The following is a 27,615-nucleotide window of genomic DNA, read 5'->3' as shown; positions in this document are numbered from 1 at the left end:
ATGCCCAAACAAAAACTTCAAACTTCTCGCACATCAACCAGATTAATAGAGTTCTGCAAAGACTTAAGGACCTGGAGAACTCATCTGGTAATAGTCCCTGCTCCTCACAGCACAGAAAATGTTGCGAACTCCTTGCACAGGTACTGCTCCTCATCCACTGCTGACGCTCTGATGGAGCACAACAGAAAACAAGAATGAGCTTGGTCCAAAGATCAAATGATGTTTACAGGATACATGAAGAGCTTGCAAAAGGAGCCTAGCAAACAGCACAACAGAAGTGCATGAAGTCACAGATTTTATGTCAGGTTTGATGGTCTCTGGAAGTTATCAATAAAATCTGGTGAGAATCAATAGAAGATCCAACATAAGGGCACTGGCTGAATAAACAAGATGTTATTAACTGAGTGATGAAGTATCTCACATAAGGCATTAGAAAACAGACACAAATAAAATTTACCCCAGRCCTACAAAATCTCTTGGCATATCAAAACACTTAATAGTAGCAGTAGAAGTGTTTGAGGACTGTAGAGCTACAGCGCTACACAACACACACAGACACAGTTATAAACAGACCTTTTCTGAGCTTRGACTGTTGAACATCTTTCAGCATTTTCATCTCAGAAACTGCAGGAATGTCCCAAACTACATCTGTTTCTCTTAAAGCACCACAGCTGAGTCTGCTACTAGCTTGTACATACTACTAGAGGTGATGATAATTTCCTCTAGTAATTAATTGGTGCTTGCAGCAGCAATTAATATTTCTGATTTTGATTATGTGACTATGATTTTAAAAAATTGTTTCCTGAACTCAGGTCTAAGGTCATCTCCTTGGAGTCACTTCTAAGCTCTCTGCAGCTCCAAGTGCTCACTAAACAAAATCTATAGGGTTTGATGAGAAGATGAACGCTTACGGCTGCTGGAGATCACCAATCTTTTAGCAAAACCAACAGGACTCAGTACACAGCTCCATACATCAGCCCTAGGCTACAGTACAATGTCTTAAGGAAGGCCTGTTTTCACAGTGGTTTAGGCCAAAGAGAGGATTAAAAATGGATGAGACGATGTMAGTCTGCTCTGAGGACAATCCTTTTGGCAGTAAGGCAAAACAACARCAGGTAACTTTTTAATAAAACTCATTTGAAGCAACATAGCAGAACTATAAGAAAAACTATTTTTTTTTAAAGATAAGTCTGGACTAATCTACCATTTAGAAATATTTTGGGTCTTTTCCTACTGCCCCGGAAGCATCAGGAATGAGCAGCTGGGCAGTGTCCTTGGGCAGGCAATTTTGGAGCTACTCAAGCAGGTCTGAACTGCCTACAATGTCCCAGACATCCCATCATTCACGCCACAAGAAGGAGCAACACGTATAAATGGACAGCAGTCACCCATTTGGTTGGCTTTTTTCCCCATGCAAGTAGAACCGAATGTTCATACTGTGAGGAAAGAAGCAAAGCAGTTAAGAAATGCTGCAATTGTATTACTGCTAGAATTGCAATACAACAGAGATAATGAAAGAGAAAACTGTCTCCTGCTGGCAAGGCAAGAAGCTATCTCTGAATTTTCAAAGTATTCAGTTTCAATTGAGTTCTGGTATATCAGGAATAAAAGGAAAAAATAAAAAAAGAATGGAAAAGAATGGAAATATTCTAGCAAAATCCCTGCCAAGCTTTAGTTTAAATATATACTTTTAATGCACTATTACCCTATTTTTCTGTCTGAAACATATCACAACACTCAGCAAACAGGCACACTACACTTTTTACACAGCAACCAATATAAGTTACACTGTGTGTGTGTGTCTCTATATAGAGACACATACATACATATATGTATGTGTAGGTATGTAGGTATGTCATGTATGTATATAAAATAAACCAAAGCAGATCTACAGCCCCAAGTAGATGCATTCACGTTCTGAGTGATCAGCCTGAACACACATAACTTCATTTGGATACAAATACCTTTGAGCGTTATCTCCAGTCCCAAATTAGGTGGCTACTTARAACTAGCACCAGTTTTGGCTACTGATGAAAGGCGCTGTCCTGAAGACTTGTCACTGCCAGCTTCTCCTTTCCAGCACTACGCTTGTGTCAGCACCAGAGACATGAACTGGATACGGGGCTCTGCCACAATTCTGAGTCGCAGAGCCGTTGAGCCTCCCGCAAGCTCTAGTGGACTCGACAGRCACAGTAGATGTGGAAAGCTTTGCCTGTATTCTTGGTACCCAGAGCCTCTGTGGGCATCACAGGGATGATTCCCCCTCCCTGAATAGGCTGGAAAAGATAACATCTTTAATGTTCAAGTAACAGCAAGGTGACTCTACAAACAGCTGTGCTCTTGGAGATGCTGTCAAACACGGATGAAAGTCACAGCTACCCCAGGCTCTCCAAAAGAGAGGGGATTAAGGGACTGCCTGAGGGAAAGGAAGAAAATCATCCAGCTAGCTAGCTGCACCACTTAAACTGCTCATAGTCACACCAGTGAAACCACAACCTGCTTTGTCATTCACATACTTGATTTTGGCTAAGCAGAGAATGTTAAAATATTTTCTACTACTATGAGGATGTTAAGCTCCTGTTGGAGGGAGATGATGCTTTCTGTCAAAGTGCTATGAAGACCTCAAATTTCTTTGCTTTGTCTTTTCCATCACAGGCTCACATCAACTCCTGCACATCTTCCATCACCAGATGAACAATTTGTCTCCTTACTTTTGCATCAGGCATTAGCAAAAGCAGTAATTTATCYGTCTGTCCAGTTCTACTGCATTAGTCTAAGCACCAGGAACATCTGTGCTGCAATTCAGGAAAAAAAAAAAAAGTTGCACAAACACTGTAATCTGTGATGTAAAACTGCTTTTTGACAACCCCGTTGCTGGTGCTTAGTTTCCAACACCACTGCACAAGAGCCCTCTTCATTTCCTAGGGTTGCTATAACAACAAGCAGAGGTCTGTCATTTTGCTAAGTAACAACAAGGACAAATACGTGAGAAATGTAAAGGTCTGGAGAATGGGGGGGCAAGATTACAGCTTCTCCTGCCTTTACAGAACATKTTGCTGCGGATTCATCTGACAAATCCTAAGCTGTTCCTATGGGAACATGAGGAATAGCTAGTGCTAGTGCTGTACGCAGCCTCGTTTTTCAGAAAGTCAGTGTTTTTCTCATGGATGCTTTGTCAAGGAATAGCACTGGCATTAGTAATCAAGGATACAGGATGGGGTCTTGAGCTCACACGTGGCTGCTAAAAATCTGAAATGTATCCTGACTTTAGACTCTGCCAGAACAGTAATGCTGCATGATAATCTTTTTGCTTTAGTAAATTACAAGGGGAGCAGCAAAGACGCCATTTTATTAAACCAATAAGATCATGAACAGTTGGCTCAGTAAGTAGTCAGAGAACTATGAGCTGAATAATTCTTCTGTTAAAAGAATGGTATTTTCTTCTTAATAGAGTCATGATTATCACCTAGGACATTACAAAGGTGACGAGTGCCATTCTTACCATTTTACTTTAAAAGCTGGTTTCTACGGTGATTTTCTTTGGATTTACAGATTTTGATTTAAAAGAGGACTTAATGTTATCTGTTTTTTCTTCCAGGCTGGGGAGAGGTAGTCTTTTAGTGTACAAAGACAAACCACCATTTTCCTTTTACATGTTCTCCAAATTAAGAATTCTCTTTTCTTGAGTGCCACTTTGAGCACATACACATTTGCCCTTTGCTGCATCCCTAAATCACAATAACCAAATCTACAAGTTCTACTTGTACAATCTACCCATGGAAAGCAGTCATCACCTCATGAGCTTCTAACTTTCTTCAAATCATCACGTGCACAATGGCTGTTCAGCAACTGTAGTCTCCAAAAGAGATTATTGTAACTGTAACCCCAGCAAAATACTGTCAGTCTTGCACTTCCTTGAGGTAAATTGGAAACATCTCTGATCATCCCGTATTCCTCCCTTTTGGGCTTGGCACAGATCCTGCACAGCTCCTGGAACCTCTCAGTCCCAGAAGGGACAGGCTCATATCCACACTGATCTGGTCACCACCTCTCCTGCAGGACCTTCTGCTGCTATAAGGTCTCTCATTTCAATYCTGCTTCAGAGCTTTTAAAAGCAGAACCCCTGCCCGGAGATCCCCATTTCCACATCTGCCTTGAGGCTTTTTATGCCAGTACAGGATAAAAGTGATCACTAATCCAAATTTCATCTAACAACATAATTCACAAACCATAATAAAATCACAGTTTCTAACGACCACTAATAAAGATTTACTATGACTACATAGTACTTACGTATCCCTTTCAAAGGGCCGAAACGTTTAATGATAAATGAGRCAAAAAAAGAATTAAAAATCATACTTTTTAAACGTGCATTTTATACAACATACCATTTGTTTTAMAGCAGAACTGGATTGCAATGGGACTGAACAAAATGAGTAAATTAGGGCATGCTTGAATAGTAGTAGGGAAAGTGCACTGCTGTAAAATTCAATGACAGCCTGAGACCCATCTGCGTCTTAACTACCTAAAACACCTCTTTGGAAAAAAAAAGGGTCTCAAGTGCTTATTGGAATCAACTAGTATTTAGGAAATGGATATAGTTTTTAGCAATTAATCTACTTATATGAAATAGTTRTTTTCACTTTACAGAAAAATTTGAAATTGCATAATGAAACACATTCCATGAGATAAGACAATGCAAAGGATAGAAAGGAGAAAATAGACACTTGCRAGAGGGTAGAATATTCCACTATGTTCCACTAAATGTGATACTCATTCCCRCTCCTCTCAATGACCATACAACAAATATCTACAAACACACCACACTCGGGAAATCTCTGATACAGAATGTAGTCYCTCAAAGCAGTTATTTGGATTAGATATCAAAAGGCAATATGGGCCAAGCTCTTGAGAGAGAGAGCTGGTACTTTCTGGAGGAGACATCCAGCACACAACTTTATCACAATTTTAGCAACCATGTAATGTTTGCTGTGTAATGTAATGAAAACAGCAGGCAAATTCTGAGATTTATATAGCCTGAACACTTTTGAGTCTCAAATTCCAAGCTATTTCATGGAGATTTTCACACAATTGCAAACAAAACATTTCATGTACATAAATACACTCTCTTAGGACTGGTAGAACAGACATAATTGGCAAAATACCACACACCTACAAACTAACCACAGTGTCAGATTTGAAAAGTTTGTTCTTACCTGCTGCTGCTTCAGAACTGCTGCTATCTTTAACTATACTAATTGGACTCAGAGGCAAAACCTCATCATCAAAACTGATCAGATCTCCTTCCACATCTGGTTTACTTTGCAAAGCAGGTGATGAGGAGTTGGTTGCCGGTGACTCTCCCAGAGACTTGAAAGCTTTTTCTTGGGCAGATACAGAAAGACGGGGAGCAGCAGTAACTGGTTTAACTGAAGGCAAAGGAAGTGCAGGATTTTCTACAGAACGTGACTTTTTGGGAACAAGTGGCCTTGGAGCGGGAACAGGAAACTTCTTTTGTCCATCACTGTTCTCTGCAACCGACCCACTCCTTGCATCAACAAAATCACTACTAATACTTTTTACAATACCAGGCTTTGTTTTTTTTGGCAATTCAGGTTTAGTTACAGCACTGCTCCCAACTACTTCAGGTTGGGCATGCAATTCCTTGTTAGAAGGTGTTGACTTGCTTTCTGTCCACAAATCCCAATCTCCTGAAACTCTGCTTACACCTGGCTTTGGAGCAACTACTGGTTTCTTTGCAGGTACAGGTCTTGGGGCAAATGATCGTGGAGCAATTTCTGGCTTGTTTGATGATCCTGAGGTATCATTAGTTGCTTGGGATTCAAAAGCTTTGATCCTTGAAACAATACTACTGTGGTTCTTTTCTGCATTCATACTGTCCATTGCCAAAGGATTGTCCAGTAAACTATCATCTAAAGGAGATGACTGCTGAATTGGAGGTTGCTGCCTTCTTGTGGTGGCCTGATTCACTTCTCCATTGTCTGGTACTCTACTTTCAGAATTTTGGACCACAGGTCGAAGATTGCTTTTTGATCTTGGCTTTGGCACAGGACATATCACAGCATTGGGATTTTCTTGGCACCTCTGATTCTCAGAACTTTCAAAGACTATTAAGGGAGTCTCATTTTCKGAAGATGACCTATTCAGGAGAGATGCAGAAGGCCTAGGAGGTTTGAGAGGACCCTGCCCTGCTGAAAAAAAGAAAATGTTTCTGTTATCTGTGCCAGCACACTTTATCCTTTGTCCCCCTTTACAATGCGAAACCTGCTGATTTTTATTCAGAATATACTGCTGCTTATCAAATTTTGCATTTCTCTTTCTAGAAAGAAAGATTAAGAATAACAATTATAGGCAGAAGCTGACGATCATCAAAATGCATGAAATTTATAGACTTTAAGTTCAAAACTACTCATTAGCTCACAGCATAAGCAAAGAACAGCACAGCAACTTCCCCAGTTGAGTTCATACACTTTTCTGTGTGTGTAAAACACTGACTAKAGGCCTGAACTCCTCGGGGTCTGGGTCAAAGCATTTGCCATTATGGCTAAATGGATTGAACTGAGCAAAACTTGAATGATTTTTAAAGTCATAARGACACATATTCTATCTTGATTGCAGAGCAAGCTTCAGTTAAAGTCTAACCTATAGCAGTTATTCTGAAGAAAAGGGCTTTACAGGAATGTACAGAAGTAATCACTCCCATAAATTTTATTGTCATTCATTTTAATTGCTGCAAACATCAGTAACATGCTTCTTCATGAGACAGAGTGAGACTTCTGTCAGTAGAAAATCCAGAAACAGCTCACCTGTATAGTTTGCAGATTCCCAGCGTGCAGGCAGACTGTTTTTTACATTACTTCCTGGAAAACGGCTGATTAGWTCCTCTGGAAAGTCAGTTTGTGTTGCAGAAGTAGTGGTATGTCTAGGAGCAGCAGCATTATTRTTATTGGTTGTATTGACTTGTACTTGATTAATTTCTTTTATCACTTGCTCATAAGATGGTGGTTGCTACAAAACAAAAAGATAGAAAATTAAATATGATCAAAGATGAATATAAAAAAACCCACTTATAATTGAAAAATACTGTATTAACATGTACGGTAGAAGAGAGACCCATCACAGACAATATTGTTTCTCTCTAACTTAAAGTGCTTTTTACCTTTAAAATCGAACACACATCTCATGTAAATACGTGCTCACCTCAGCTGGAATAAGCTCACTTGTTCTCCACTGAGCATGAGACGAAGCAGAAGGGAATCCTAATCCCTGGGGAGTTACAGGGCTTGCACCTGGAAACCAGGAGGACGGCCGGAGGGGTTCAGCAGCAACTATTGTGATTTCAGGACGCCTGGAGATGAAGGCAAAGGGAATAATTAACCAACATGATTTAAAACAGTCATTTTAAATGTAAAAGAGCATGGCTGTCTCAGACTGGGAAATAAGAACAACTCACACTTTTGTGACTTAACCAAAGATACCTCTCACAATTTCAAAGCAATCACCCAACCTATCTATCAAGCACTTAGGCTTCCATTTGAAGTGTCTACTTAAATTTCTAAGCCAAAAAATAGATTTACTGGCTTCAGTAAAATAATTTACTTCATTATCTTTTTTGTTATTTACTTAATTATTAATTACTTAATGCTTAAATACAAGTGTAACAACTGAATGGAACAAGCTTTAGTCTTCATGTGTTTGCCTTTTGCCTGCTACAATGGGAGGACAAGGCAGTTAGAACCACACAACTGTCCTGAGACCTCACTGGGAACACACCACAATCAATCTCTCAARTCTGGCACAAAATATATTTCAAGAAGTGAGCTTTGTGAACAGATGAAGCCATCTGCTACAGAAGCCTCTGGCTGCTAAAAGAAAAACTGATATATATATTTTTTTAAACTATTTTTAAAAAGTGAGAAGAATACAGTTCATTTACTCCTTAAATTATGACAGACTCAGTTCACCAAGTTGGTGACTTCCTTTCTCAACATCCTTTGAAATACCAGGAGGCCTGAAGGTGTCTATTTATTTACACTTTCAAGTAATCCCAAGAATWGAAGTCAGGAAAGTTAATGAAGACGGTTGATTGACTACAGTTAAAAAAGTAATAATARTACTCAGTTAAAAAAATAATAATAATACTAAGATACAAAGCAATTTTGACCAGAAAACTCCTCGAACCCTTAACTTCTCTGTTCTTAACAACCACAATATTTCTGTTTTATTCCAAGTCTAATTAATTTTAAGATAAAAAGGAAAATGAGATGGAAAGAAATAAACTAGAGGAGAAAGTAAGGGATAAAAATAATATTGTGACACCATCTAATGMGTTTTTCRATGATATATAATTGTAATACAAATAACTGCATCATACCTTCTATCCCTCTGCTGCTCACTATGGTTAGAGGTCCGAGAAGCTATTTAAATAGACAAAACAAAAAAAGGTTAAAACATACTATCGTAGCAATAAGATGAGGATAACAACATATCCCTTACCAAGCCACCATAAATGAAACTGAGAACATACAGCATCAGATCATGAATTGCAGATTTTAATAATGGCCATGTTCAAACAAAAATTATTTGTATTAAATATGAAGGGATGTTTTTAAAAGGTTGAGGACACCATTTCATAACCAGCCGAAGTCATTCTACAGACCTAAGGTACCATCAAAACAGATGGACCCATCCCCTTTTTGTTTCCTTGCAATGTGCTCCTGCCTTGTGCCTGGTGGCGACCCTAGAGGTGGAATTCGTTTTTTGGGGGGTTGGGGTTTTTGTTTGTTTGTTTTGTTTGTTTGATTGTTTGGTTTTTGCCTCCCTTAGTTACAATACTCCATCAGTGAAATGGAGAACTGCTAAGCGCATCTGGCTTTGCTTTTGATAGTGCATTTCTGAGATGTGTTATCTCTTTTTTGGGAGGAAAAATAAAGTTCTTTTTTTTTTAAAAAAAGAAATAAAAGCACCAAGGCACAAAATTTAAAATATTTTTCACCTTACATAAAATGGAAGATATGTAAATAATTGCCTTCTTTCACATCATATATCCTCAGACAAAATGTAGTCACTTGCAGATTGGGAATCACCAACATTTTTTTTCTTTTTTTCCAAACCACTGTTTTAAATGACATGACATAAATAACTCCTGACCTCTTCATRTTTTATTTTTGCCATATTTATATTCAAATAATTTTTTTCAATGGCCACATTAGCTTTTGACTTTGATTGGGGGGAAAAAAAAGGTCATTAGTTGAGGGACACAATTTTGCATAGCAAATGCAATTTAGGAAGTGGTAGAGTCTTATTGCGCCCAAGCTGACACCTGAGCTGTTCCTGCACCATCAGGGAACCAGAGCTGAAACCGGCAAAGCTTGTACTTGATCTCAGAGCCGCACAGCGCTGTGTCAGACATACCTCTTCCACGGGGCATTTTTGATGTGCACTATTCATGAGTGCTAGAGGAAAAAAAGAAGGGGTTACAGAAGAGGAAGAAGAGGTGAAAAAGAAGAAGAACAAACSAAGGCTTCAGAGTGACAGAAAACATGATCAAATGGGTTAGTTGCACAAGGAGAGCGCGCATGCCAGTGTCCTAGATGGGCAACTGTAGTGCTCATTCACAATAGAGTGGCTTAAAAAAGACACTATATATCACATATATGTGATATCACACAGATATCACATACCCCTCATTTGGGAATGGAGGAAGAAAGCCTTCCTCTTCAAGTTCATCTTTGCAAGAAGATGGAAGAAAATGTTCGTTTGGTAAACATTAACACAACTGCTTGGGGTACATCCAAATTGCAATCAYAAGGGCATTAGAGATGAAAACCAGTTAGGGATGGACATACAACTGAACTGGACCTGTCAACTTCTTTCATGTTGTCTTCATTGCTACATAAATTCTACGTGCTATTTTGTAGGACTTGAAAGTACTTCTATTTAAGATAATAATATAAACAAACAAMCAAATAAAAATGTCCAAAAGACCTTTCTTCTTACTGGCCAGGGGCAGAAAACTGCAGTGGGGCATACAGATCTAGAGTAATCCTCACCAAATCTCAAGTAAGGAGGGAAACTCACCTGAAATTATCATCACTTAGAATATTTCTATAAAAATAATTTTACTAGTGGATATGCATATCAAATATGTCTTTTCAAAAGGGTTAACTCTTAAGCCATGATGTACATTTTGACATGGAATCTTTTTTTCTTAAAGCAATAGATTCCATGTCAAAATGTACTTTTTTTTTTCTTAAAGCAATAAAGTCTTACAGATATTTACGGAATTAATTACAGAATTAATTATCTGTAATATCTTACAGATATTTACAGAATATAATTTTGCATGTATGTAAATATTTAGTACAAATACCAATWTCTTAAGGAACTTGATTAAATTGTTCACTCCTCCCCTCCATCAATCTCTCTTTTTTGCTTTTGCATTGYTGTTACAATCTTAGGAACCTCAAGTATGGCCCTTCATGCTTTTAGTGCATCTTTTGTTTTAGAAGATTTTAAATCTCCACAGAGGAGCAAAGGTGAAAGTCATTCCATCTTCTGCACTCCAGTATTTCCTTGAGTTCAACAAATGTTAGGAAAAACAAAACATGAACTGTCAAAACAACCCTTGCCTCCTGGCTTGAACAGCTTTTATTTCTTTACCATTTCAAGGAAAAGAATTTAAATTAAAAAAGCATTTGAGAAAAGACATGAATTTTACATATACAGCATGCATCTGATTAAAAACAGAGGTCATCTTTCTGGCCTTGTTACAGGCCTTCAATACTGTTAAGCCTATTCTCCATTCCCTTCATGCTCCTCAGGAAAAAAATTACCCATGGAATTCAAATTTTATTCCCAGATTGCAAATTAAGACACCTTTAAGACATTAAAAAAAAAAAAAAAAAAAAAAGAAGCTCAGAGATCAGCAACAATGTATTTTAGCCCTAAGTTACATATGACTAGCTAAGGCAGTCACCTCCTCAACTTCCATACTAGAAATTCTTAGGGTCAGAAGCATTGGGAATTTCAGAAACATATATTTATAGGTTTTTAAGAGAAAGGTAAGCAAAGCAGTTAAAGTGGGGATAGACGTGGAAAAAACCAACCTATACAACTCATGCTTTTTTACTTTGTAACTTTATTTATCTCAGGGAAAGAAGGGGGAAAAAAAAAATTCAAATCAGCTTGTAAAAAAAGTCAAATCAGCATTTTCACTAGAACTTCTACAGAAGTGCCAAGGAAGTATCCCTATGTGTTCAGTCTAACAATAGAGAATTTATTACCCCACCTGCAATTCTAAGTAAAGGATTGATGATAAGAAGAGCAAATAAATAGCCAGTATTTCTTACAAATAGTACTTCCTGGGCAATAACTTTTTTTTTTTTTTTTTTTTTTTTTTTTTTTAATGTTTAATAGCAAAGGGGTTTGTATGATACACTTAGGTTTGGGGATGTTTTTCTTCTGTTTCTCTTCTGGGCAGCAGGCACTGTTCTCCTCCGGGCAGTGTTAATATTGAAACACACACAGATTATGAGGCATGAGACATTTTAAGCTAAGACACTTGAAAGCAAATGAAATACCGTTTTGTTGCTGTATATTCACTGTTTTAAGAGCAAGATTCACTTCTCATCAAAGATTGGAATCTTATCCTCAAACAGCCCAAACTTTCCTCACACTTTTACTATTATTCCTCCCAGCAGCTGTAAATGTAGTCCTGCAATTAACTATCTCAGTTAATTTATGCTGCTATAGGTAGGTTTTAAAGTTAAATTATTTTATGCAAGACAAGTATGTGCTAGTATTTTTAAAAAACAGCTTCTTTCAGGATTTTTTTTTAACACTGGTCTGGATATTTCTACCATTAGTCCAATAAAATATGCAGAACACTAGATCAAGAAGTTATTCTTCTCATTGTATATCCACCTCAGAATAAAATCTAACCATTACAGTACCTAGTAGGCAAACAAAGAATGAAACATTATTTCTGCTCCTGCTTTTGCCTACAAACTAATATACCTGAAGAGTTGATAGAAAGGGTCTAAGTAACAGACCATGCTTATTGTCTTTGCAGTGCTGAACATGTCATTTATCTACAAGGACAGCTTCTTCAGAAAAAGCTAAATGGCTATGGTACCCCTCAAGCTAAAACCAAAAATTAAACCAACAAAAACAAGCCAAGTTGTGGCTGGACAATTTATACAGAGAGACAGTTTCGGAGAAACTGGAAATTTTCACAGCACTGTGGAAAGCAGCAGCACTCAAGCTTTTCTCCTGAACTGCTTCTTGGCACAAGGGGGAGGTCTTGCTCCTTTTCTCTTCACTCCACTTCCAGGCACCTCAGGGAAGTAGGAGGGTTGCTGACATTATAGCTAGGCTGATTTAATTAAAGCTTAGATGTAGCTATAAGAGATGGCACCACCCAATCCTCTTTCCAATCACTGACTTTTGCCGTCTCCCTTGAACCAACATTAACACTCACCTGACCCCAGAGTCAGCTAGTTCAGAGTGTTAAATACACATAAAACTAAGCACTTCCCACAAGGTTAGTTTTGGTCATTTTGCCTCCCTGAACCTGCTTCCCTTGGGTCTGAACCGCCAGCAGCAAAGGGAGGCAATGTGCCACCCTCAACAGCAGTCTCCATTTCCTGCCTCCCACTATCATTACTACTATTATTACTATCAAATCTGCATATCCACACCCCAAGAGCAAGCCTGCCATTTTGCACAAATTAGAGAGCAGTTATTAACCACGGCAGGTGACTCCTCACCTCGCGTCAGCTTGGGTTGCCTGCGTGGCCTCTGCTCCCCTCCCTGCATTTTGCCAGCCCCAGGGCCTGTGCAGACGGGAAAGTGTGAGCTCACCTCACAGATCTGGTGGGGGGCCAAAGGAAACCCCAAGCAAAACAAAACGGAAAAACAACGAAAACTCACTGCCAAAACCAGCTGCACAACTGCCAAGTGGAAAGCCGCAGACTCGGAGCACGTCCTGCGGTCTGCAAGAGATTCTCTTATGCATTCTTCTGCCACAGATTTGCTTAGGGCAGAACGAGAACAGAACAAACTTGCAGCTTCTTCCAGCACTTTGTGGCAGCAGATTTGCTCCCCAATGCCACCTTACAGTGGAAAACAGCGCAAGCACCATTCCCTTTGGCTCACCACTGCAGCATTTGGCTCACCTCTTTCTCCTTTGCCATCAGTGTGCATGATGCTCTCCCTTAAATCAACGGCAATAGTTCCACTGGCTTCAGTGGGAGCTGGCTTTAGTGGTGTGCCCTTTGCACTGAATATTTTCTGTATAGTGCACTCAAACAGCCCGGTGGGGAGGCCTCCTATCACTATATGCAATAGACATAGTCTTCTCTTAATGCAAGCTACTAGAGCAAGTACAGTGACCTGCACAGAGGCCAGTAAGGACAAAAAGGAAGCAAGGACAAAGGCTACCTTTTCATGTGACACCTTCAGTCTTACTTCATAACATCATACCTCTTTTTTTCTTTTTCCCCCTCCTATTTGTCTCAGGAAGATGAATTCTGCCAAGTTGTCAAAGAATTGAAACTAGTTGTTACCACATCTTTCTATCCACAGTTGTGAGAGTGACAGAAAAGAAAATAACCTATCTTCTTCTTTGGTCACAAGAGAGGAAGACACCATTTTAAGCATTGTCCATAGTTTGGAATATCGAAACTCTGCAAATATCTATATCAAAAAACAGAGTTAAATAGCCCACAATACATTTCTAACTCTATTATGAAAAAAGGTACTTCCTTGAAATACTACACTTTATTCAGATCAACAGCAAGGAGATTTAGGAATTTTTCAGAGTCCATTTTTACTTTAGATCTCTCCACAGATATGGTTACTAGCGCACACACAGAGTCTTCCTGCACCCTGTCTCAACACATACAGGGAGTTTTCTTCCTGCTTATCATCTGAGTAATTCACGTGGCATTTATATATTATCCTAGTTATTCACATATCATAGCTACTCACCTACTAATATTATTACATACAATAAGATCCATGAGCTTCTTGAGTAGACACAGTTTTAGCTGATTGTGCCTCAAAACAAGGTATCACTTGTTACTATGTTTTCAAAAGCATTAAAATCATTGGTTTAATGATCTTTTCTACTATTTCACAGTTATATCAGAGACTGAGGTGTAAGGAGTCTAGAATTAGTTCTCAACTCCACCATAAAAGGCCTTTGTGATCTGGTGCTCTTTTCCAGTTTCCTATGCAGGGCAGCAATAGCACACAAAGTACTGCACTTCAACTACAGCATCATATAGGCTTGCTCTGAATAAAGCTTTTGTGACCCCTTTGACTCCCTCCAACCCAACCCCTACTAATAAGCCCCAGGTTCGGAAGAAAGAGATCAACTGTTCATACACTAACGCCCTTTTCCCCTCCACAGCAAAATAGTCAGAGTTGTTCTCCTGGTATGAAATTGAAAACATGGGCAGAAATGAAATAAAAATGAAAAGGGGAATAAAGAAAAAGCACACTTTGGAGGATGCAGATAAAGAAATTCTCTGACTGGAAATATGATTAGGGAGAGAGAAAGTGTTGATAAAAATGAAATCAGGGAATTTCATTCAAAATTTATAAACTTTTTTTTTTCTTAAACTTTCCAAAATGAGCCCAGTGTATGAATCTAATTCAGTCCCCAGTGGAGCCAATGAACAGCTGCTGGAGATTTCTTCTGAAATGGAACAAGCTTCTGTTTTATCAAGTGTACTAAGACTGGGTATGTACAACCCAGCACCAGACATACTCACTTCAGTACTACTGGACAAGTAATAAAATGTTAGTAATAGGCAGGAACAGCCCATTGGCAAAAAAATTAAATAAAGTAAAATAAAGAGAAAGTGCCAAAAGAGCCTGTCAGCTATTATCTTTTCACATATAAGGTTTAGCAGTTCACCTAAAAATGAAGATGGAATAATCTTTAAAATATTATAATTCTAAAGAAGTAGAGGGAAAAATAGACTTACATCTCTTGATTGCTGCTCTTATGGATGACAAGGGTCCTTGGCTTAAAGAAAAAAAAAAGTTACAATGCAGTTAATGTCTCAAAGAGAAAACAGCTGAGTAATATCACACAGAGATTCCCTGCACACTGTACAGTACTTGCCAAGATCATTTTTCCCCAAGGTTATCTTACACAAATGTGTGCAAAACCCCTAGAGTATACAACTGTTCTCAGTCCAAGAGCAGTTGAAAACCAGGACTCAGCTTTCCTTCCATCTCTACAAGGATTGAAACCTATGTTAATAACCACTTGTTCTCCTGGTTGGGTGCTGAAGTTCATATCCTGCCTCATTTGAATGGAAGACTTGGAAAACAGCCCTTCTTTATGTATTTCTCAGATTATTTGGTATCTAATGACTTAAGATTCTTGTAAATTAACAAAACTTGCACAATCTACATCTGATTTGCTAAATATTTTTAACAATTACTTAACAATTTATCTTCACTTTCCATGGAAGTTGCATTTTCATTAATGACTTGGTGGGTGAGGCTAGTTGGGAAGACAATGTGAGAAAAAATTTGTTGATAAACAAAGACAGAAAAATGCTTCCTTTGGCTAAATCATCTGTTTACTTGGCAGGACGAAGATTTCTGATGCTGCTTTTCTGAAAGTCTTATTTAACCCAGACAGAGCAGCCATTGCTATTTTTGCAGGTTAAAAACCAAAAACAATTTGGGATTATCATTCTCAAAAAGCGTGAGTGTGATATTAATAACCTGCCACATACACAAAGCTACTGAGGAGCTCCAAAACAAAAACAAACAAAAAAACCCTAAGCAAAACCCTTCAGCAGGGGCGTTTTTTTAAGCACAAAAGATAGAGCATACTTGCTGGTGAGAAGTCCTTAAAAGTGCCAAATAATCTTTAAAGGCTAAAACTAAACAGACCAGAGCTGTTTCACATTACTAGGGAATCTTTTACACAACAGCAAGGCACAGGAGCAAGGCTGGTGGAGGCCTGAGCATTTTAGCACGGAGCATTTTAGCGGCGGCGCCAATGGCGTGAAGCTGCCGCTTCATCCATCGGGCCCGCTTGGCTCCATATGCACTTCCGTGGCTAAGGCTGACRACTACAGTTACACCAGATGGGTGGAGAGGAGGGGATTTGGAGGAGAGGGAAGAGGCGGCAGTGAGAACCACTGTTAAAAAGTCACAAAGGGATGGGAATGTCCTCCCTTTCAGCCGTTCTGAAAAAGTACTGAGGAGCAGAAATGAATGTGGCTCTCACTGAGCTGCTCTCTGAAATACGTTGGCCGGTCTAGGATAAACAAAGCCTATTTGTCTGGCTTCAGAAACAGGTCAAAAGCGGCTTGGCCCCCGTCCACCCCACAGCAAAAATTGTAGTAGAAAACATTGCTATCAGTCATGTTTCACTGTGCATTCTCAGCAGAAAAGGAATCTTATTTTCCTTCCAAATGTCCCATTATAATACAGCATTATCTTCAAAAACCCTTTGATTTGTATGTTTTTCCCCAATATGGGGTCATATTCCATTTTTCTTTCCGTATAACTAAGGTCTACTCACTTGGGATGTTCATTTTCAGCTCTTTTTCATTCTTTAATTGCTGTAAATAACAGCAATATGAAGGGTTTTAATAAAAAGAATACATTCTTTAATTATACTTAATACTAGACAGCAAGGAATGTCAAGTTTTGCAATAAGAACTGCAAATGTTTTGGAACAATTACTTTCTATACCCAAACATCAAGATTGACTTGATTTTTTGCAGTAAGAAAGCAGGAAATCTATAAAATACACACTCTTAAGTATCCGCAAGAATCAAAGGGAACAGGAGAGTTCTTCCAGCTGGCAAGATCCTTTCCAACTGCAGCAGTTTGCCTTAATGTGATACACACTTCTCTGAGATAAGCAGGTATTTGGGGATGGAAATCACAGGAGTCTTCAYGCACACATAGTTTTCCATACAACACAAGGGACCAAAAGGTACAGAAAGGTTTTTAAAATCAAAGGCATTGCAGGCATATGCCAAATCCTTCATGAAACCAACCTGGGTAAATAGAAGTATCAATTTATGAAGATCAAGGCCGTGCAAGTTTGCAGTTCCAGGTGTATTTGAGAACCCAGGATAACCTAGTTGCTACAAAACTTATGATCTCACAGGCAAAACGAGTTGTTACCTGWTTTTTTTCCTGCTTTTCATTAATAAGACACCATCAACACCCTTCTCTTGCAGTAAAGGACTGCTTTTCCTATTCCAAGACACTTTGATTCACATTTAACGTACAATTATTGTTATGTATTACCTAAGTCTTTTTTTAAAAAAGCAAAWAGGGTGTGAACTTAGATTTTTTAAAATTTATTTTTGTAATGAAATCCTGAAAGGAAAAAGCACATTCCTAACTTTATTACCAACAATTTCTCCCTGCCCACTTTAAAAAGAGACATGGTAGGCTGTGATTTTGCCCAGTTACCTGAGCAAACTCTTCCCTGTTCCACAGGCAACAATTTCTGGCCTCTTTTCTTGTCTTGCCTGAAGAGCAGAGATAAGGTTGCCCCACATCGTCCTCTGCCCCAAAGTTAACAGGCACCTTCTCTCTCAGGCCCTCCAAATAACTGACATAACCCCATGAGCTCTGACAATCCTGTGGCAGCGGCAGTAACTCTGCTAGATGGAGCCTCCTGCTCCTCCTGCTGCAGGTGTGAGCATCAGCACACACAAAACTCCCCGGCACCGTGCTCGAGTGCAGCTACAAACTCTACTTGCTGCAAGGAAACAGGGCAGATGGTGGGAAGTTAAGGGAGTTAACACCCTTAAAGACCCTGATTAGCTCAAACGCCATCCCAGCCATCCCTAATGCAGAAAAAGCAAAGATGCAAACTCTCTGTATGTGCCCGCTGCTATGTACCATACAATGAGCAAACCATGAGCAGCTCCCCTCACGTGGGCACATCCAGCCTGTCTCCCTCACTGTTTGTTCCAAGCACTCGGCTCTGTAACATTTCCAAGTAAGGCAGCAAGTTTTTCATGAGTTATCACTTCCCAGCCCTCCACAGGGGGAATCAACCATCTCCACAGGCTCTCTGCCAGCTAAACACAGGCTCACTAGGTTCAGGAGGGGTCGGTGACCTGCTCCTGCTCTGTGTGCCTCTCTGAAAGCAGCCAGTAACACCACGAGGGTCCCCTCAGCCACCCTTTCTGAGAGACAAACCCTGGAGTGGTTTGTTTGAAGACTCACTCACTCGCTCTTCCTGGCCAGCTTTGTTCTGCCTTTCAAGGACAGATTTTCTAAACATAAACACTTGAGGAAAATGCTTCAAAAGTGCTTTTTAACCTCATGCATCAGAGAAATAAAACTGTGTCAAACTAGATGAGGCTAAGAACAGTAAACTATTCCTTGGAGGAAGGGCAACTCCTGCATACTAAACAGGCTTGTCCCTCCTTAGGGGTTATTCCCAAATACTCCTGTTTGCACTGAGCTAGGAATCTTGCAAGGCTCCAAGGTTCTGGACTACCTTTTCATCCCCATACCTGAGAATACACTGAAGCATTAACTGCAAAGTCTCTAAAAAATTACTCATCATGTCATGTTATGTAGTCCTGTGTACAGACTTTGTCTTACGCAAACAGCCTAAAAAAAAATTAAAATGTTGCTATTTCTAAGAAGTCTTGTGATTTTTTAAAACGTGAGCCAAGAATCCTTAAACAGCTGTTGTTGACATTACTGTGAGGCAAAATATTCATTTAACAAAAGGCATGACATATTCCTCCATTACTTTAGAAATTTTGCCACCTTTATCATAAAGTCACTGGACTACCACGCAGTATTTCTAAGACTTATTAGAAAACCATTGATACTATTTAGAAAACATCATGTCAAACATAGAATGTTTGAAATATCATCTAAATGATTAAACTGCTTACTGAATTTAAAACAAAACACAATTTTAAAGTTAATTTAAGGGTGGTGCAAAAGATGAAATTTACTATCACCCAGACAACAGATCTATTAGTTCTACCAAAAGCCTTCAAACTTCAGTACAGGCCCGACAACCATCCCATTTTCATGGCATGGATGCAGTAAACAGAATGATATTAATTTTGTGGATTAATTAAGTGTAGCTACACTGAAAAAATTACGTTAATGCACCATGATAAGTCTCGTCAATGGCTCAGCTGCAGAAGGCTTTCAGGCCTTTCAGTGCTCTAATGCACAAATATCATGCACAAATTAGATTAAGTGAGGCATCAAGTCAAGATGCCATCTCCCCATCTGTGCAGAGCAAACCGAGACCGTGCAGCTGGCAGCCCCACCTTCCCACACGCACCATTTCCAGCAGCTCCCTCATGCTGCTGCTGACGTGGCCACAGGTCAGCTGGATCAATTGCATAATTTTGATAGTAACAAACAACCTGTCCCCAAATATCTCAATTCATTTTCAGACAGACAGGCAGGCTGGTCTAGGCAGCTGCAGAGCCACATGAGCACGAYGGTGACGTGAGAGAGGCAGCAGGAACGGGCAGCCAGGGATGTGGGAAGCAGCCCTGTCTCCGCTCACAAGGACAAACTTGTAGCCTGGCTACAAATCACCAAATCCTGGCTGCGCCTCAGGCTGGCTGCTCTTTCACCCTTCAGCATGGGCCGATTCCCCGCTGCAGCTCTTGCTGCTGCTGCTGTTGGCTGCCCAGCCTGGCTCCCTGCGAGAGCAGACAAGCACTGGGAAGCGCAGCGGGCAGCAGCCGTGCGCCCCAGCGGCAGCGAGACGCGGCCTCGCGCTCCCCGCCGAGCGGCCGGTGCCGTCACGGCCCGGCCTGCACAAAAGGCCAACAGAACCGGGCACCTCGGAAACTGCAGCAGCACAGACCTGGTTATCTAGGAAATCTGATTCGCCCTGCTTTAATCTGGCTTCTCTCTTGGGTCCAGCCCCAAAAGCGAGCAATCCTGAGCCACTAATTAAGTGCAGTGACAATTCCAGCCTCATCACTATGCTGAGGCTGCCTACTTGTCCATCACCAGCGCCACAACTGTGACTTCCAGCCACCTGAACAAGCAGGGAGGCAGTTAAGCAGGAGCTAAAATCCAGCTGTTCCGCYAATTAAGATGGCTCACAATAATCAGCACAGGGAAATCCTTTAAGAAATGACTCTCCAGCTATTTCTTCAGTCGCTTATTACATATTAATTTGTTTGTCACTGTCATATTGGGTCGTATTCCAGTAAGTGAGCCTGTGATTTTAAGGCAGATCATAGGCCACAAGTCCAAGTAAATCATGGTAACAGACAATGACCTTCCACACTGTAATTTCTGCAGCAGATTACAAGTCATCATGTTGTAAAAGCTTTCACATTTAATGCTGTCAAACTTAAAAACACAAGGCCGAAAGAGTCAACATTTCTTTGTGAATCTACAAATTACTTAGTTCATGGATATCCTGAACAAACTCATTCCTAATCCAAAACTATAGGCACCCTAGAAAGAATTCCTCTTTACACTTAGCTTTTTTGTCCAGAGGACTACCCGAGCTGAACTACCCCTTGTACCCAAAGATGACTGTATGAATCTGCCCATCCCCAAAAGGCTCCTCCTCAGACCGCGGCTCGAGTTATTCTTACTCTTCACTGGGTGCCTATTGACTTCAGCTCCCAGTTAAATGTGCACTGGCAGAATGCAGGTCTCTGCTCACTGAAGAGTTTGGCCCTTCTGCAGCAGCTAACAAGATGTTCTCCTATATGCTGCCTATGCAACGCCCCTGAGAACGTGTCTTGTGGAAGAAACAGCCCTGTGATGCTTTATAGACAATTTAACTTTGGCAGTAAATATTTCTAGCAGTAGAAGCCATCTATAATTTTAAGCATAGAGTCATTAAGAAAAAAGAGTAACCATTGAATTGCTTTGGTGACTGTGACAGGATATTTGGTTCCAATACAATATTCAAAGGGAAGAACAAACTCTTCAGGAATAGACAACCTGACTAGAAACTGCACAGCTTTTTTTTTTTTTTTTTTTTTTTTTCTCCTCCTTCTAAACATGAAAATCCTTTACCATTAAAGCCTACATACAGTGGTATCTGCAAGTAGAGTAGGATGACAGTGCACTACTTCTACAGTTAAAAAATATGAAATGGAGACCGCATCTTTCATTCGGGAGAATGGTTCTTGGTTCAATTATTTGCAGGAGCTAAATTTATAGTCAGTAAATCACAGCCCCTCTATTGGCACGGACAGGACATTCTGTTCACGATGCACATCCCTGCACACCAAAATAATATCTGGTGGCTAAACGAGAACCAGTCTCTTTGTAATTAACATCACAGATGATTAAAACCTTTTCTGAATCATAGAGGACGAAGAGGACATGGGCATAAAGAAAACCTGTAGCTCTAGATCTGCAGGACTGAAGATATCCATACTTAACAATAGTTAGAGGCCTGTTGAGATACTAAGTTTTCTTCAAATAGTTCGTGTATTTCACAAAGCATAAAACTACAGATTACGCTCTTACGGCTATCTTTACATCTAAGTTTTGTAAAGAGGGAAAGCAGTAGGTGAGTCCATTCRTTTGACTGGAAGCATTAACAATGATTAGTGAAAAAGCAGATAACACTTTACCTTATAACACCAGATAACTTCAGCCCCTGTTAAAAATAGTTGCCACCAAAATATAAAGGAAGAAACTGGAGACAGAAATCACTAAAAGATAGTCAAAGGATGGGTATATTTCTGCAGCTTTTGAAAAGAAAGAAGCAAAGATATGTAGAAATAAAAACACACAGCTTGCTTTCAAAGAAGAACAAGCAGGGACTAAGGGARTGAGAGTCAGAACCATAGAGGGCAGAAAATGCCTGAGCTGGAGGAATAAAACCCCGAGGAGAATGCTTGGATGCTGCAAAGGTCACTGACTTCAGAAAGGTGCTGAAACTGAGGTAGCAACTTGTAGTTTTTGTTATTTTGCCTAGATCTCTAAGTTTTCCGACCAAGATACATCTCTGACTTCTGGGTCAATTTGCCTGAACTAGCAGGTGTTCTTCAAGGAGGAACTCGTGGAAAATACGAGCAAGCAGTTCCAGGAGCATCATGAGAATCTTAAGACTTTCAGCAGGTGGCTAATTAAGTCTAACTACCAGAGGAGAGTACCAAACAAGAGATTAACAGCACAAAATTGCAGTTCTGAATATAAAAACCAGCAGCTTGAGAAGCATCCAACATGTAAAATTCAATCACAACTACAGAAGTGGGATTACAAAGAAGTATCCCATGATGGTAGAATTTCAGCTGCCAAAAAAACAGCTAAACACTTTTGAGAATATTATAGTACATCAGCAAATGTTCAGCACTTTTACAAATTCCATCCCATTGGATTTTAAGGCACCTTTAACCAAATTCAACTTCTTTATAGACCATCTGAGTCATATAAGCAATGTGAAATTTGCTGGAGTTTAAGCTTTAACTAATCAAGGAAACAAAARGAATTTGCTCATTGCTTTAATAGCAGGCGTCTGCTGACAGTAAAAATACTTGTGGGGAAGGGCCAGGCCTTCTATAAAACAGGTACGTTAATGCAATAACTAATATTGTGAACTTTAGCTCACCACTTTTAATAACCACCACTTAAAAAAGTAATAAACCAGCAGCAACGCTCATTTTCAAGCCTGCCACGTTGAAGTCTCATGGAAGCAAAGCTATCTSGATGCGTGACCGCATCTCGTTCCAGGGTGCTGCTGACTCACGCAGTTACGCCCTCGGAGGCGGGAGGAACGTGAACTTTTAACTGCGGCCGCCCCAGCCCGCGCGCGAGAGGCGCCGCGGAGCTGCAGCCGTCCAGCCACCAGACCCGTCTTTCCAGAAGCGCCCTCTCTGCAGCTCGGCCAGGGAACCCACACATTTGCGTGTATGTTCTTCCCTGTGCCCTTCTCCAAAAAAATGGAAAGTTTCCTTTTTTTCCTCCACCACAGTTACTTCCAGAGGTTTTGGTTAGTAAATACAGAAAATGATTCGTCAGGATCATTTTGCACCTTTGCATTTGTGCCTTTGCTTGTGCTGTGCAAGCAAAGGCACATTTATGCATCTGTAGGTCTGCAGCACTTACAGACAAGTTCAAATACAATCCTGAAAACTGCAGTGCTTACTGCTCATTCACAGAGATTCAGCAACTCTTGAGACCATGACCAACCACTACCGAAAAGATAAGGCTTATTTTTTAAAGTTATCATGGTCTTACAATCAGGACTGTGTAAAGATACAAGCAAGGGAAGGTTTATAGAAGAGGGTAATAATCTTCACTAGCCCAAGATGGAAAAAAATAGCCAAGGGTTCAGATGTTCAAATTCTCTCCAAATATGAACCAGAATCATCAACCATCAAAGCCATACAGATTATTAAAAACACACTGCAACTACAAAACCCACATCCATCCTACTCACACGGAAGTGAGTAGGGGCAGCAACACCACTGCATTTGCTCAAAGAGCACTCAAAGAACCTACTGCAGCAGCCATAGAAGGCCCTAACCAAGCAAGGACACGTTTACAGCGAAACAGATTTCATGTTTGAGCAAAGTCACCACACAAACACACTACTAGAAGAACAGAACCTCCTCCACCCTCAATCATAAATTCTGGCTGTCTTATAACATCAGACACCTCAAATTACATGCCAAGTGAATAAATAATGCAGCCTCTATCGGATGATTATACCTTGGAAGAAATAATCACTGTCATCACGTTTCCCTACTCAACTAAATTTAGTTTCAGAAGCAAACACCTTGTAGGACAGATTGAACCAGACCCTTCTAGGGTAGCAACCATGAGAAATATCTTGCCAAACATCTTTCAGTCACAGCAATCAATGCCCCTCCTTAGCCTATCAGCATCTCTAAGACACATGGTGCTCAGGCCTACACTCGGATTGAGGCAGCCAGTGCTGGCACATTAACCTGGGCAGATGAAACCCAAAACCACCAGGTCGGAGACCCAGCTCACCCAGGGGATGGACCGGTCAGAAACACCATTACATGGAGTACCCCTCCTCTCCCGACAGCCACTTCATCCCTGACATTGGAGTAATAATCCTTGATCCCAAATCTTTACAAAGACCTAGAAAATAATTTCCGGTGGAGGTTAAAGAGTCTGGATTTAAATGAGACACTTGTCTCACTTAATAACATGCTAATTTCCCTAACCTCTAGTCTGAGCAAAGCCCCAAACTCCACAGGCAGTAAATTATTCCCGTGCTATTTCTTATGCCAGCCAGCCTCACCTCCCTCTCCCTTTGCTAACATCCCTCTGGGTCCCAGATAGGAACAGGCACCTTTTCTTCAAGGCTGCCTAATTGATCAACACAGTCTGGTTGAACCCAAAACAACTGCATTTTTACTGTCTCAGAAAGCAACAAAGTTATAGGGAATGGAGCCTAGGGCATAAGGACACGAAAAGTGTTACATAAAACTAACAGATGCCAAGTCCAAAGAGATTTTTGTGCATGTAGCACACAGCTAAGCTGTAGCACTCCTTGCTRCAAAACACAATAGACGCTAAGAGCTTGCATAGTCTTAAAAGTAGAGTGAATCCATGAGAGCTGTTAAATACAAAGCATCGCCTCTCTCCAGAGGTCCTTGAGCCACAGAAGTCTGGGTGCTTGGAGGATGCATGGACACTTCAGAGTGTATGTGTGTTCTGTTCTTATGTTAATCCTGTGGGCCTCCACTTTGCACATAAACACAGACAGAATAAGGACACYGAGTTAGATGGACCTTCATTTTCTRCTCCCAAATGCACCTTTTCAACCTTGGCTACCTTTCAGGCTGGAAGAAGGTTGCCAGTCTCAAAGTTTGTCCATTTTTTTCCAATAACTTCAGCTGCTCTAATAAAAAGATGAAATTTTACTTGGTTATTTTTTAAAAGACATTTTACAAAAATCTTTTTTTTTTTTAATGCAGATATAGTCTTGCTAATTTATATTCAACCCCCTCCACAAATAGTAATGATTTTTTTTTTTTTTCCCTTCACATCGCTGTCTAAGTACATCCATATGACACTAGACAAATACCTGGCTTTAACACCTGCAATAAAGCAGTTACGTCCTCAAGAAGCACACTTTCTCCATTCAAACACTGCAATGGAAGACATTAAAAAAAAAACAAAAAACCCACAAACGACAGTATGGGAACAGTAATTAAGGGTAATACAGAGAACTTTATCATCAGTTTAGATCTGTCCTACATAAAAATCAAATGTTATCTCCAGAAAGCACTGGAAGTTCTGTCACACTGGGCAACGCTCATTCAAAAGAGTCCTTTTCCTTGCTGACATCTGAGAAGGAAGGCGTCGCTCTGAGCAGTAACACAAAGCAYGTCCAGGGCAGGAGGTGGTGCTGGGAAAACCTGTACTGCAGCTCTCCTTGCTGCGCTCCTCACACCAGGCTGCAAACTTAGGTAGGCCTAGCCTGCAAACCTGCCCCTGCCAGAAGCGCTGCATTCATTTTGTTATTCATGCACTTACTATTTGAGAAGACCCAACAGAAACATGCTAATAAAAATGACATAATGGTCTCAAATGTAGTTCTCCAAAAGAAACTCTGCTTTAGGGGAGAAGAGGGGAGGTTCCTGTAGTGTTTCAACCATAAAATACTGCCAGAATTGCTTCTATTMGGATTGTACTAAGACTAAATGCTGATGTGTTGGGGATAGGGAAGTAGGACTCTACACTACATGGAATAGAAGAATTGTAATAGTAAATACAAAACTATTTGCTTCCACCAAGCATTTTTTTGAAGTAAAAACATTGCTTAATATGAGATCACTTGTGCACTTCTGCTGGAACTAGAAATCATGCTATATACCAAAAAAGGTTTCAACAACAACAGTCAAAAGTATTTGTGGTTAGAACATTTTAATTAGATTCAGATTTTTAAGGATCATGACCTTCTCTTTAATTTTATCACAAAAATAAGAGAAAAGAAGAGAGAAAGTTGTGCTCAGAGTGCACAGGAGAAAAGCCCCATCCTTAGCAAGTTCTTGGTGGCACAAGCATGTGCAGCAGCTATATCACTAGCATCACCGAGCAATGTAGCTTCAAAGTTACTCAAGCCCTCTCTATAGGAAGAAGAAAAAAAAAAAAAAAACACACAGGTTGGTTAGATCCCAAATGCCCTGTTTCTCAGCAGCTGTTTTCTAGAAATAGCCAGAAAATTGGAAAGTTACCGTCTCTGATTAATGGCCTAAGTGCTCAGAACAGAACAAACAACTGTGGATAGGATGTTGTTGCCAGAAAAGCATTCAATGAGCGATGAGCTCCCGTACCAGATAACACAGATAACACCCCTATCCCATTGCTCTCCTCTTGTCTCCTGACTCTACCTGCTTTGCTCTGCTTAGTGATGACCGATTGCTYGGCTGGCCCTGGGATCCTCCAGTCCTCTAGGCAGGGAATTAGCCTCTCCTCTGTGAAGCACTAGCAAACCATCATGTGCATAACCCATGTAAACTAAGAGAAGCAAGAATAAAAAGGAACTTACTAGCCTGCAGCTTACCCTGTCCCCATCTTTTATTCATACCACATTTCATCAGCTAAAAAAAGAAATGTCTTTAAGCACTGTCACTCTCTCCAAGGCTGGGCCATTGAGCAAATTTCTGCTCTCAGCATGGGCAGTCAATTTTCAGCTTTAGCTTTGTCCTCTTTTGTTCTGTTCAGAGTTTACATAGTACTTGGTGAAGCTCTTCTAAACAACCCCAAGAAACAAAGCAACAACTAAAAGTAATGGTAATGGAGCAAGGCAAAACAGTCAGATCTCATTTCCAGACTGTTAATTTTACAAAGTAAAGGGAAACTGTTGTTAAAGTAGAAAACAGACATAGCTTAAAATAACTTGTTAAAAAAAAAAAAAACACAAACTGCACACTAGTTAGAGCTTCATGCTCCTGCCTCTGTGTATGCTAAAAGCAGGTAGAGTGCTGCAAGCACTGCAGTTTGCTTTCTCTCYTCAGTAAGAGCTTAAAAACACAGTGTAGAAGCACTACCACTGTTGTCGGGGGTGATGGGGGGGAGTTGGTTCTTTTCAATTACTATTTTGTATATCTTGGGAAAATAATCCTGTTAAAGCTACAGCAGTTTCTGGTTAAGAACATCAGAGCATTTTTCCAAAAAACAATTTTTGGGAAAAGGTTCATGTTTGGAATTTATTGCTCGTAATTAAAACTGCAAACATTAAATCTTATTTTTATAACAAGTATTGTGTACACGTGTCCTCTGAATCTCAGAGGTCACATATGTAGTAGCTGCACTTTTTTTAGTGTCTAGGTAAAACAATATTAAAAGAAAAAGAAATGTATTTGGCAAAATAGTTGTGTTTTTGTTTAAAAGATATGAAATTGTGAAATCCATTAGAATTATAATTATCCTTTAAAAATTATGAGAATTCTTATGCTTCTTGTGATTTGAAAAAGTACCAGTCTTCAGACAGTCAGGTGTTTAAATATATTTTTATCTTCCAGGATTGACTTTTTCCTCGGACATCTGCAGTTACTCTACAGCCATTCAAACTTTCTTTCATCCATCTTGACCTCATTTCACATTACAGAAGTCAAGTCCAGCAAGTGAAGTACTCTC

The 27,615-nt window shown here is 40.0% G+C and overlaps 1 protein-coding gene across 4 annotated transcripts in view; it reads right to left on the bottom strand.

Annotated features, from left to right (window-relative positions):
* SH3D19 (SH3 domain containing 19) overlaps positions 1 to 27,615 on the bottom strand; it is a 54,075-nt gene that overhangs the window by 20,341 nt on the left and 6,119 nt on the right. The window contains exons 1-6 of one of the 4 annotated variants that reach the window (XM_026041640.1): positions 15,018 to 15,054; positions 9,436 to 9,476; positions 8,396 to 8,438; positions 7,222 to 7,369; positions 6,828 to 7,029; positions 5,217 to 6,212 (exon numbers count right to left, since the gene is read on the bottom strand). In XM_026041640.1, coding sequence (XP_025897425.1) covers positions 5,217 to 6,212; positions 6,828 to 7,029; positions 7,222 to 7,369; positions 8,396 to 8,438; positions 9,436 to 9,451 — 1,405 coding nt within the window. In that variant the 5' untranslated portion in view covers positions 9,452 to 9,476; positions 15,018 to 15,054. Of the gene's footprint in view, positions 1 to 5,216; positions 6,213 to 6,827; positions 7,030 to 7,221; positions 7,370 to 8,395; positions 8,439 to 9,435; positions 9,477 to 15,017; positions 15,055 to 27,615 lie in introns of those variants that run through there. The other 3 variants (XM_026041638.1, XM_026041639.1, XM_026041641.1) reach the window with 3 other exon arrangements.

This window comes from Nothoprocta perdicaria, unplaced genomic scaffold (assembly GCF_003342845.1).
Source record: "Nothoprocta perdicaria isolate Ctin4 unplaced genomic scaffold, notPer1 scaffold_29, whole genome shotgun sequence".
Lineage (NCBI taxonomy): Eukaryota > Metazoa > Chordata > Aves > Tinamiformes > Tinamidae > Nothoprocta > Nothoprocta perdicaria.
This window is presented reverse-complemented; position numbering and strand designations above follow the sequence as displayed.